Source organism: Megalops cyprinoides, chromosome 15, assembly GCF_013368585.1.
Source record: "Megalops cyprinoides isolate fMegCyp1 chromosome 15, fMegCyp1.pri, whole genome shotgun sequence".
NCBI lineage: Eukaryota > Metazoa > Chordata > Actinopteri > Elopiformes > Megalopidae > Megalops > Megalops cyprinoides.
This window is the reverse complement of record NC_050597.1, coordinates 26704673-26718204: the sequence shown is the minus strand read 5'-3', so window position 1 is coordinate 26718204 and position 13532 is coordinate 26704673. Positions and strand designations below refer to the sequence as shown.

At 40.1% G+C, this 13532-nt stretch overlaps 1 protein-coding gene across 1 annotated transcript in view; it reads left to right on the top strand.

The window, feature by feature from the left end:
• Positions 1 to 3298, top strand: part of pitx3 (paired-like homeodomain 3) — a 28630-nt gene extending 25332 nt beyond the window's left edge. The window contains exon 4 of the mRNA XM_036547449.1: positions 617 to 3298. Within this exon, the coding sequence (XP_036403342.1) occupies positions 617 to 1180 (564 nt within the window). The 3' untranslated portion in view covers positions 1181 to 3298. The remainder of the gene's footprint in view (positions 1 to 616) is intronic.
• Positions 3299 to 13532: the final 10234 nt, after the last annotated feature.

Genomic DNA, 13532 nt, shown 5'->3' with positions numbered 1-13532 from the left:
GGACTCTGGTTTAATGTGTGTAGAATATGTCCAAGGTTAAGGAAGGAGCTTTACTAAAGGCCTAATCTGATCCTTCTTGAAAAGTTTAAGCCATATGCGTGTGACATGATGCACTTTGCTAGAAGCGGGCCTCTTTTTGAGTAATCAACACAATTCTTTCCCGAAAAAAGAGGGGGAGGAGGAGGGTAACGCTGTTAGCTCCTGTGCCAGCTTGTACAAAGTGGGAGGTTTGTATCTCACAGTTGGGGTCTCTAAGCCTAAGGCTAAACACACCTCCTGTGAGAAGCTTAAAGCTGATACAGTTTCGGAGATTTTAGGGCGGGGTCTCCTCTCCTTTCCACTGCATTAAGGGGGAGTCCTGAGAGCCACCCTAATGTGCTTGCATCGTGAAGCATATATGTATGTTTAACCAGGTGAAAAAAAGAGGCGGAACACTCCACCTTCTGACGAACACAGGCAAACAAATAACAGTCGCAGATGAATGAGTTTGAATGCCATGTTTGTCTAAGATACTAGCAGGCCGTCCACGGTCAATGAGTTCTCATTGGCCAGCCGGCGCACGGCTGGTGCCAGCCAATTGGCTGACGCGTTTTCTGCTTTTGTCTCCCCCCTGCAGGTGTGGTTTAAGAATCGCCGAGCCAAGTGGAGGAAGAGGGAACGCAACCAGCAGGCGGAGCTCTGCAAGAACGGCTTCGGCGCCCAGTTCAACGGACTCATGCAGCCTTACGACGACATGTACTCGGGTTACTCCTACAACAACTGGGCCACCAAGAGCCTGGCCAGCAGCCCCCTGTCGGCCAAGAGCTTTCCCTTCTTCAACTCCATGAACGTGAGCCCCCTCTCCTCCCAGCCCATGTTCTCACCCCCCAGCTCCATCTCCTCCATGAACATGGCCCCCTCCATGGTGCCCTCGGCCGTGACGGGGGTGCCCGGCTCCGGCCTCAACAACCTGGGCAACCTCAACAACCTCAACAGCCCCACCCTGAACTCAGCCGTGTCCGCCAGCGCCTGCCCCTACGCCACCACGGCCAGCCCCTACATGTACAGAGACACGTGCAACTCCAGCCTGGCCAGCCTGCGGCTCAAGGCCAAGCAGCACGCCAACTTCGCCTACCCAGCCGTGCAGAACCCGGTGTCAAACCTAAGCCCCTGCCAGTACGCGGTGGACCGGCCGGTATGAAGACACCCGACCCCATTCCCCTGACCCTGCCCCCTGCCCTGACTCCTGCCCCCTCCCCACCCCCTCTTCTCCCTTCATGCGCTATCACTGACTTTGAGTTACCGCGCAACAAGGTGGACTGGTTAGCAAGATGTTCGTTTTGTTTTTTTATTTTTGAAATGATGTACGCAACAGGAATAAGCTTCTCAATTAAGTACCGCTTTGCGACGGACCACACTACAAAGGAACTCATTCAAAAACTTACTGAGACTTTGCTGTTTTTTTGCAGACCTTGCAGACCTGACCAACTGTTACAAAGGATTTCAAAAACATGTCCACTGTCATTTTGGACTGCATGAGTAGAGTGAATAGGAAAGTAAAACATGAAACCGAATGCTTTTACAATACCGGTGGCTGACGTTAGGCACACACAGTATCAACAGTGCCGATTACAACCGATGTAAAGGGGACCTGTGGTTGTAATAGGGGCTAGAGGATGTATATAAAGGACTTTTTCTTGTTTTGTATGTGACAAAAATATCTATAAAATGTAGTACTTTGAAGATGAAAAAGCATGTTCTTCAAGAGCAGAACCTAGAGTGACGTACTATGAGTACATCTTTTAGGAATTTTAATCTTTGTTATGAATTCCATTCGCCTCAGCAGGTCAAAGGTGCCTGTCAGACCAGAGAGGAATGTCGGCAGCGAGTAGTCTTCAAAAAGAATAAAAAAACATGAAAAAACTATAATAACAATTTCCACATCCACCAGAGAATGAGAATTAGAAATTAAAAAGAGGCAACTAAAAAAAGCCATTGAATATTTAGATTTGTGTGGTGTTACAAAAAAGGGAGTCCATGACTGTAAAAAAAAATGTATGTAAGAGTGCAGTTGTTATAAAACAAGCTTTTTCTGGTGTAGCCTGCTTTGTCTGTTTTTATGAATAGCACATGTATAAGAAAATACCGTTGAAGAAGATACCAGTTCCTTCCTAATGTCTTTATTTCTAGCACACGACCTTAGAGCAGTGATCCACTTAACACGCACTGTGTTCTCATGATACGCCCATAAGGTGGTCAACATTGCCTAAAACGCTACAGCCAGGGCGATATTAGTGTGCTTTTTTTGTTCCGTCACTGATACTTTTGACCGATGTGCGGAGGCACAGCCTTCGTGGCCTCTCCGGGCTATCCCTGAACAGCGAGGCATTTTTTGGTACCGTGCCCTCCAGATCATTCCAGACTGTGCCAACATTATATAAGCATGCTGCCCCCCAGGGCAATGGAATGAGGGTCCTCTAGTGCCTGTAATAACTATCCACAGCACATATTCAGAGCAAGCAAAATACTGCATTGAATTAGCGTTTGTTGGTTGCGCCCATGCTGAATCTCTTCTGCTCCAGATTTGCTTAAAGGCACCCGGCGTGTTCCTCTGTGAAAATAAAACCCGGGGAAAGATTGGCTGGACGTACAGAACTTTTCTTTTTTTTACCCTCAGCTTGGCGTGTGTTTGTCATGTGCAACAAAATTTGCCGAACTTCTTGACTGACTCCAGAAAACCTAAAAAAGAGCTCCACTGAGTCACAGATGTTAAACGTTAATGTTATTTTCAACTTCTGATTGACATTTTAGAGAGTGATCCCGGTGCCCTTTAGCTTTGATTACGCTTGCACACAAGGAGATACTCCGTCAGCTGCATAATCCCCAGTTTTACACAAACCGTACTGATAACAAAAAAACTACTGTTAAAAAGATTAACTTGAGACTTCATAACGCAGGACCATATTTAAGCGTGCAAAGTAACACACTGTAAAGCAGCAGAACATGACATCGTATCACCATATCAGGCTGCGCAGCATTAGCAGATGATGCAGGTTTTCATTGTTATTAAGTCATGATTAACTCCAGTAATCAGTCCTCAGTCATACCAGAGACCACTTGTCTGCCGCTACAGCAATGTCAGATTCCCTGCAGTTCGTTGAATATGCCCTGAAGGACATTTACGTTTGGTCTTCATGGTGTCCCACACAAACTGAAATGCTTCAGCAAAGAAACCCTTGGTGACCAGTGAGCTAACATAGTATTGCAATTGATAATCAAACGCGATATAGACCAAACCCTCCATGTTAGTCAAAAACGCAATGAGACCAAAGCAGAAATTTTCAAGTTTGAGAGTAAACCAAATTTTCACACGATGTCGCTATTTCTGTCATGCTAATAATAAAAAAACGGCTCTGTTTTCATGCTGTTTGTCGTCGTGCTTGTTTCAGACCTGAACCGGTGTGGCTGTACATCACTGACCACAGCGGTCCCACTGACAGTAATAACGCTTAGATGATGTATATAACTTTATCATGACAAAGAAAAAGGCAGAGATCATGAGAGCCACTTTATGTGTGAAATGTGACAGTGTGAGTCTGTTTCAACAAAAGCCATTCTCAGGCCATTACATCTCAATGGGTTTGACGTGTGTGGACTGAGCTAGCCAGTCCACTGTGGTAATCTTTTTTACAGACATTTCACAGAAGACACTGGAGTCTTGAAAAATCAATATATTGCTGACATGAAGAGCTTTAAGCCATTAAATTCACTGTGCATGGGATGAGTCAGCATTAAAGTGTTTTAAGATACAGAAACAGACTTCTCAGGCTTTAGAACAAAACAATTTGTTTTCTGCAATATTAATTAGACAAGTCTGATTATTTATATTAAATGTTTATTTTTGATTATTGATATTGATCATAGATTGAAGTATTATATTTCTATGAAGTATCATTTTTAATTTACAGTGTATTCATATGTTTGCTCAGCAGATACCCTTATCCAGAGTTACATAGTATATCATTTTTACATTATCCATTCGTACAGTTCGGTATTTACTGAGCCAATTCAGTTTAAGCACCTTCCCCAAGGGCACAACAGCAGTTCTCCACCTGGGAGTCCAGCAACCAGCAACCTTCTTACCACTACACCACACAACCGCCCCATACTGACAGTTTCACTGTGTTTGAATAGGTCATTTTCTTTAAAAGTGAAAAATATTAATCAAACTAAAGAAAATGAATCCTCAGAATGTGTAGTAATGTACTTGGTCAATATGTCTATTTTCAACACAATTCACAATTTAGGTAACAATTGAGTCAATTACAATTCAGGTGATTTTGACCAAGATTTTGGTAAGGAGAAATATCAGCTTTCATGTAGAAAGATATAGACTTCTCCTGCCGTGCAGCTCAGTTTTACACTGAAGACCAGCCTGGAGACCTTGAAACTGGTGTTTTCACTTTACATCAATGTAATTGAGGGGGAAATAATAAATCTTCCAAAATCTGATTTAAATCCAGATCATACCACACTTCCTGATGAGGCCACAAAGGCAGGACTTCTTTCAAAGAAAGAAAGAAAGCTTAATTTGGAATTTTGTGTTCAGTGAGTCATTGTAAAATTGTCTTCACTGTAATTACTGCATACCTCTTATAATACATCTATGCTCAACATAAAAAGGCATTTATTAATGATTCCAAAAATGGATTTTAGTTATCTAAGTTGTAAATTGCTGTATGTGAAATACGCCCTTAATCACATCCTGCAACAACTGTGTGTATAAATTATCCAAAAAATAATCCACTCAGTTTTTTTTAACCTTTACACTGGAAGTTCTTTGTTTCTTATTTTGGTGTTCATTGTTGAGGACATCCACTTATCAACATCCAATTTAATTTTATGTGGGGCACAAACTATGAAAGACTGGGTATGAGAATACCAATAGGTCGTTTGGCATTTTATATTTCTACAAAACCAAATCACACCATCATTACTTACTTTTTCTCAGAGAAGTACAAACATTGTTACATGGATCAGGATTGTGCATGTCAATTGGTGCACACCTTTAAACAAGCAAATGACATCCGTATGGCCAATCTCTCATCAAGTAAGAGATTGATGTCTCCACAGCATAGTTATTCCTCACAGCTTAGTTATCCCATACCGATCATATCTGTAATATCGTTTCTCTTCAGGATTTACATTACTAGATATAAAAATACAACCATGTTTATAACATCTTTAAATGAATACCCCCTCTTTAATCTGTCAGAAGTGGTAAAACTGGCAACAGTATTTTTTTCTTCCAGCTGGGCTCTACTTCAGGCCAGTTCAAACTACTGGGGAGTATTTGCGAAGAGCAAGCATAGTACATTCTTTGAGGCCTGGACCGCACTCGCTGTAACTTCCTCAAAACGTGGCAGACGCACCATATCATTGTGACCAACATCTGACGCTTCCATTTGCTTCAGTGTCATCCATTCTAGACACGACTCAGCAGTTGTGGTCTGTGACAGTCATTCTTAAGTTTCTTTCCATTTAATTTGTGTCTCGCTACTTATATTTTCAGAGATGAGATATTACTTGAAGGTAATTTTCATACTGAAAATCTCACCGTGTGAAAATGTAGCAGTTACGCTTGCTGGCCTTTGCAAAGGCAGGATCAGGATGTTCACTGTGTCTGCAGAGGCTGTCTTTACACCCATTGCTTTAGCGCATCTTTTACATACAGGACTACTCTACAGCAGCTGCTGTAGATCTATTTGAAATATATCAGCAGTACATAGTGACATCATATGAGAAAGTGACCTTTTGAATACGTGTGTCCTCAGGATCACAAGTAAAGAACATATAAAAAAATATTTGGGGGGGGGGGGGGATTATTCACAACCAAATATCACAGAAATGGTTTGACATTATGTTCCTTGTTCAGTCCTTTAGGTGAGAGCGTGCTCAATGTGTTGACCCAGTGGGAGAGAAAAAAACGCTTGTGGGCATTCAGCAGGAGAAGCTCCAGATTACCTTTGCTGCGCAGTAATGAAAAGTCTAAAATCTCACAGGGCACACAGAACTTAGCCGCAACATCTCACTCCCCCCCAGCAACCTTCTTTGATAGACTCGGTGCTGATAACAGGTCTATTTTGACTAATTGTCTGACACATTACAACTAAGAAAATGTTGAACCAAAATTAATTAAACATGGGTCCGAAACATGATACAAACAGCACCACATGGAACAATGAGGATTAGAGAACAATAGGCATTAGTGGCAGGGTGGAGTAGTAGTAAGGCGCAGGGCAAATAACCTGAAGGTTGCTGGTTTGATTCCCAGGTGGTCCACTGCTGTTGTGCCCTTGGGCAAGGAATTTAACCTAAATTGCCCCAGTAAAAAAAATATATATATATACATAAAAGTATATAAAATACATACAAATATGTATGAATGCAACATATATTAAGATTGTTAGCTCTGTAAGTTGCTCTGGATAGAAGTGTCAACTAAGTCAAAAGACAAAATAATAATTCGTTGGCTGTTTACACAGAAATTTGTTGTGTGCCCAAAAGGTTTGAGCAAAGGTTTGAACACATTTCACTTACTTTTGTGTTCACTTCTGGTTTATGAAACCTTCCCACAAGGAAATTAAATGTATTAAGGATTATCCAGACCTAGCTCATGTTGAAATGCCTGAATTTCAAGAGACTTAGACAAGAGTATTCTTTTTATTATAGAAAAGAAAGGGTGTATTTTATGAGGTAACTAAGAGGTGTTGACAAAACAACTATGTTTTTGTTTCATAAGAGATTTGTACAGAGTATTTTAATTTTGTTTTCATACAGTTTGCTAAGATTAGCTATCCAATTAGGCTGAAACACTTTCCAGGAGGTCACTTCTGTCAGTTGTACTGTGTCTCCTTTCTTATTTTGCCTGGCATAACAATACTTCTTAACAGCCTGAAACCTTCCTGTTCTTAGCCTTAGTATAGCTAACATATTTCACTTACCTAAGTGACCTACCACATTTTCTGAGAGGTCCGGGGTGTCCGCTCTCTCTCACTGTGCCCCTCTCCTCCATGTCCACGCAGTCTTCCCAATGTAGGTCTGTGACACTTCTGTTATAATATATTCGGATATTTTAAAGTGGTCATGTTTAGAAGGGGAGAGCAAAATGTCAGTTGTTCATTAACATTATCATTAGCTGAAGTCTAAACAGGTGAATACTTCATACAGGCTTTTTTACAGTGAGGATCATGGTAAATGTTGTTGCATATAAAAAATATGAAAAGTGCACTGGAAAAGGCAATACGTATTTCAGGCTACTTACACTGTCTAACTAGGTAGCCAGTGGTCTGGAACAATAATCAGCTTATTAACTAGCAGTCAGGACCATTAGACTGAGTGGTCCAAACTCAAAAAAGGGTTGCAGCCCCTTTCCATAGCGAAAATGGTTTGAGATATGCTGAGAGTGTTTGAAATGAGTTCCAAAACCGCTTGTGGATGGGGGTACAGTTTGTTCCTGTGTTCAGCCTCTCTGTTTTTGCCCCCTGCACACGGTCAATAAATCAAATTTTTCATGTAATCACCCCTTGTCAGGCATTACCAACACTTGCATTTGTGTTAAAAGCAGCTTTTCCCTAGCAGATTTTCAGGATCATTCTAAGTACTACTGTGTTGTGTTTTTAGTGACAATCCACACCCAGAGCAAACGGGCACACCCTTGTCTCACCCACTTGGCACAAGCACTGAAAAAACAAGAACGTAAGTAACAATCTCAGTGCAAGTGTCAGTTCTTGCCATCTGTGCGATAACGATATTGCTCTTTTAACATAACAAGTGTTTTATCTTTGCACCATCTTTTTGAGGGCTCTAAAAAGGTCCATATAGTATTGTTACCTTTACAAATTAATTTCTTTTTGTTATTTTAATGTCCAGGAACACAGTATATTGCGTATGTAGAAGATAGCCGTTTGATGTTCTAATAAATTAAGCAATTCAATTTCCTTGGGACCAATACTACTGCGATTACAGTCAACAACAGATTAACATTAAGACCATAAGCCTCCATGTCTCCTTTTACATTCTATAAATATCTATGGGATCTTTCAATCCTTGAGGAAAAAGGGCCCATGTGTTGCAGTAGCACAATTGTGCAGACATGTTCAGATCTACGAGACAAATTTGCTGAGCCAAATTATTAACGAACATCCCTCGTTTTCATCAAAACTACGTAAGCACTGTGTTGTAAAGTACAAAGAAATGTATGATGGACATATTCAGGGGAGGAAGGAGAGTTCTTGCTCCTGGATGGGTCCAGCAGCTCCAGGTCTGCTCCAGGTTGAATCTATTGCCCTGACTCAAACCTCTTCTGCCTTTAAGCAGCTGTGCCAAAAATGGGAATAAGAATTTTTAAGCTTGCCAGGGGAAAGCAGCTAAAGACTGATCTCGGGTGTGAATGTATCCATTCTTAACCTCATAGTTAGCATCTAGCAAATGCTGTACATGTAATTGGATCTTGAAAGCAATGTTAGGGTCTCTGGAAAAAAAAGGGGTTGAAATTGGCCCCCACTTAAAGTGTCTGAATGGCTTGCTGTAGTAAGCGTGCCATGCCTCAATGGAGCTTACAAGATCCATTTGCAAGTTGCTATTAAGTGCCCAACCAAACAGTATCCCCAGGTTTTAGTCTGACTGCAAAATATCATAAGCTCAATCCAAGGACGCGCTGTCAAGGATGCTGCCACTGCTGTTCCTGCTCACGAACATGAACAAGAGAAATGAAATCTCTTCTGTTCTACTCTCACACCTCCCACAGAAACATCCTTTTTATTTTCCGCATAGCCAGCGCTCGAGTGTGACTACCTATTAACACAATAATATAAACCTTCACACAAATTAGATTGGATTTAATAATGAAAAACATCAATTACATAACAGACATTCAGACCGGCATGGAGTGGAATATCAAGACCATCTGTGGCACCGTGTTAACTAATTTGCTAATTACGTGTATTGTTAGAGAAGATGGTTTAATTACTATTCATTTTTTCCACTAGGATACAGTGTATTGATGTCATGGGGCCAGAAACACTAAATTAAAACTTTGAAAATGTTATTAATATAATTGGGGCCTTAAGCAGAAAGTGGCTTCACAGTAATTAGTATTAAAAATATAAACAGAACAGGCAAAAATGTCAGCTCTTAGGGTTTCTTTTTGCAATATGTTCTAAAAGAGGATTAAAGAAATTAAAGTCTGAGGGAATGACTTTCAGATCTTATTAACAATACAAATTAATCAGAGAAGAAAGACAGCTCAAGGAGGTGTTTTAATATATTGCTTGTTTCGTGAACTATTTGCACGACCTACCAAACCCTGAATAAATTTAATGAGGAATTAAACTTTTTTGGTTTATTGTGAGGGTTTCTAGACTAGGAGAATATGACTTTTTGAAAATGACAGCAGTTCTGTGCCATGCCATCTGAATACAGAGTGGAAAGTTGATGTTTCAAATATCTTGATTTCATCCTGCTAATATGAATCCACCATGCCACGGCCCCAGGTTCAATCTTTTGGTTCTGTGCTTTATTGTTAACTTTGAGGAAAAACGTGTTATTCAGTTCTATACCTTTTGATTCTCTCAGATACTGTCTGAGAGCTCAGTTAAGACTCACACTAATCTTTTAATTTCTGATCTCCTAAAACAATGATTGGAATAGAAATGAGAATTAATTTAAGGATGGAGATTTATTTGGGATAAAAAGGAGTAACAAGCAACAGAAGAAATAAAAAAGATTTAGTATATTAAAATATTCTTTCTGATAACAATGCAAATGTTGACGCTTGACAATTTTTCCAGTTTAGGCCAAAATTCTTCACAAACTTTTTTTTTGAAAAAAAAAAAGTTGCAGAAAACAGTATAATAACATGCAGTATGTGTGTGTATTTTGAAGCTTCCAAGGCAAAACTGGTTTGTCCGCTCAGAATGCAATTTGAAATGTATAATCATTGCCCTCTGTAATGCCAAAAAATATTGTCCGGATGAAAACCCAGTTTATATTCTGCTACCTTTTACTGAATTTAATATATAAATATACAAATCCATACATACATATATATGCTATTTTATATCATACTGTGGCAAGAAAAAATGTTTGAACCTTATTTTTCATTGACTCGACAGGACTTCCTGAGGACTCCATACTTGAAACATAGTAGTTAAGATTTCTGGGAGACAGATGGCGTAACTCTTTTTTGCTCGCTAAGATATTTTAGATTGTGGTTTCTCAAGGGCGAAAATTGTGAAACTGGAGACATGGCAAAATCTCTTAATTTTGGTGAACAAAAATAACAGAGATCTTGGTGCCATTTCACCTATCCTTTCCTCAGTTTGTGTGGGAGATCTAATGTTAGTGATCATGCAGCATCACATTACAGTAATTTTATTCTTAATAATAAAATTTTCTTCATATATTTTAGAACATGTGATAGCATTTACGCTGTATTCTATCTGAACAGTCCGATAACTGTTTTTTTGTCCTCGATGAACGGTATTACCTACAGGCGTCGTGAATGACAGTTAGCTCTCACTTGCCCTCGTGTGGTAAAAAGCAGATTTATTTATGAACTTGTCTTCAGGCTCACAGACTTTATTTGATAAGCAACTCACAATAAGAGTGAGCCTACCCAACCTGCAGGGAGATCTGACTCTGCGGACCACACAGCTCGGAGAAGGGGAATTAGACAATCTGTGTAATTAGCGGAGGTGGAGCTTTGCGTTGTCTATTTCTGGGACACATTCATGCCTTGGTGAGACAGACATGACAGCACAATAGTTTAAAAACTCCAACCTGCAGAGCAGCGCCCACAGAGAAAGCTTTGCATCTTTGTTTTACCTTTCATTGATGTTTGAAAGGTGAACCTGTCTAAACATCGCCCCTGCGCAACTATAACTTAGGAGGAGCCAGATCTCAGCTCTTTGAAAATTCAGGCGCTCAATACGAGTGTGGCTTTTTTCAGAAGCCCTTAATTGCACTCCTGAGTTCCTGCGCATTATTCTCAGGCCCCGAATGAAAGCCCCCACTGTCACTCATCCCTGTTGCAACACCGCTGCCCTCCAGGCCTAACCCGGGCCGCGGTCTCTTACCCCAACTGTAATACATTAGCCGGATTAACATTCCGACAGTAAGCCCGCAGACGAACCGACTGGCTCTCCTTCCACTTCCTTGACCCTCTTGCTTGCTCCGTCTTGCACGTAAACCTCCCCTTGTGCACGGTGCACTGACGTACCGGTGAAAGGGTGTTTCCCTGTCGTCGCTCGTCGGAGTAGCCAAAAACAGAAAGCCTCGAGCATACTGACAGTCATCTAGGCCCTTGTTCAATCCAGCTGCCATGCTCTTGGTTCCTTAACTTTGAGTGATAAATTCAAATATTTTGTTTTTTGCCGGGGGGGGGGGGGGGGGGGGGGGGTGCTCATACTGTTGAATGTGAAACCAGAAAATAACACTGCATTAAAAGTATTGCTGAGAGTTAAGGATAGCACATTGTAGTTATATTGTAGTTACCTATTAGCTCTGTGTAGCATTACAGTTCATGTACAATACTTTTACCTATTAAATGAGCATACCCAGTGGTTCATATGTCTGGTCATTGCTTTAAAGAGCACCTAGGGTATTAAATGAGGACAACAAGGAGAGCAAGCATTTAAATTGGCTGTTATAAGTTGGCCATTGTCTTCGTGTTTTGTGCTTGCTGCTTTTCATCCAGCCATTCAACCAATTATTCTTCACGCTGCATTTTCAAAAATGTATAGGCTTTTCCCCGGAAAAAAACACACCGTAATTATTTTCAAGCCCCAGCAGAAAACACATTTTTAAATAAAAATTAAAAGGTAAATGGCTGATAAAGGGTAGAGCACCAGATGTAGTGTGAGGGGACAAGGGTAACTAAAAGAGCAAAGGTAATACCGGTTATGCTGCAACTACAATTACACAAAAATAACTTGCCTTATACTTTTAAAAGTATGTGGCGTTCAGCTCAGCACATGAGTGATATGTATTGCACTGATGGTTTCATTGCTCACTTCGCTGAAGCTGAACGCATGGTCTTTTTCATGTCTCCAACACCCATCCAGACCCTTTCAATTAAACTGTAAAAGCAACCTAAAACAAACTTAAGCACCTTGGTGATGTCTTCAAACAGGATTATCCTGGCCCTGAAAGAGACCGATTACACAATTACAGTCCATTTTCCTTCCTAAGACTACAGCAATGTATGGCCAAGATTTCACCACCCCGTTGTCCTGGTTTCACAAATATTTAAAACTATAGCATTTACCTCTCTGGGGACACTTCAAAAAATGTGGCGCTCTCTTTTTCTTTTTCTATTCTTTCATGAGTTAGGAAAAAATAGATATTTTTGCATTTTTTAAATGAAATTCTTATGCAACAGTTATGCAAAATTGTTTATGTGTTTTCCATATGGCTCCACAATAACCCATAAATCTCAGTTTATGATATTTGAACAACTATTTATTACAACTAATGAACAAATTATGATGCTACGTTCAGATATTTTGATAATTAAGCAATCTGCAAAGTACAAAAATTACTCAAAAATATCATCATTGCCTCAATGTATCCACACCATCATTAAAACTAAATATTATAAATATTGAACACAAGGAAACACATACTTGAGGAAAAAACAGGCAGAGGCATCATTAGTAGATGTAAGTTTTTGATGTAATCTTGTCGTTGTGACTCAGCTCTCCCAAGCAGAATGATCTCTACAGTCCCTGTTTTTGAAAAGGGAAGTTTTGTCTTACATAGATACATGAAAGTGCTCAGTTTGTTGAATCATTCATGAGATAAGAGGACGTTTTCAGCATGGAAGCTGAAGGCACTTGCTGCTCTCTACTGCCCTCTCCTGGAAAGAGCACAAGATGACGGAGATGTTTGGTAATGGACACTAAAATACAACAGCTTACTGATTTTTTAAATTTCCCCTCCTCTAGCCGCATAAATTGATGGCCCAGTCTGATTGGTATAACTGCCCTCTGACCTTTACTAAGAAGACATTCCAATTTCACACTTTTGGCATGTACGATCCTAGCATAGGAATAGAATAAGCTCTATTAATTTGCCATGACATCTATACGTTCACTGTGAAAACCCATCTCACACACACATATATATATATATATATATATATATACTGTAGATGTATACACACACAAACACACATACATGATGGATATATATAACATACACACATTCATATTACATTACATGTACATTTATATAATTTATCAGTAAACGTCTTTGGAAGAGAGAGATGTCGAGGATAACAGTGAGTTTTATTATATCAAAAGATGGCATCTAAATCCAGATTAGTATAACATTTGAGAGCAGGTTCCTGGAGATTATCAAAAGCCAATGAGAAGTGGTTCAGTTTTTCTGGTAGAATGTTTGTTTGCAGTGTTCATGCAACCTAATACCAGTGTAACTGTTACTTTGCTTTTTGCAGTGGAGGAGTGATCCACACACTGAGAGAGGCTCAG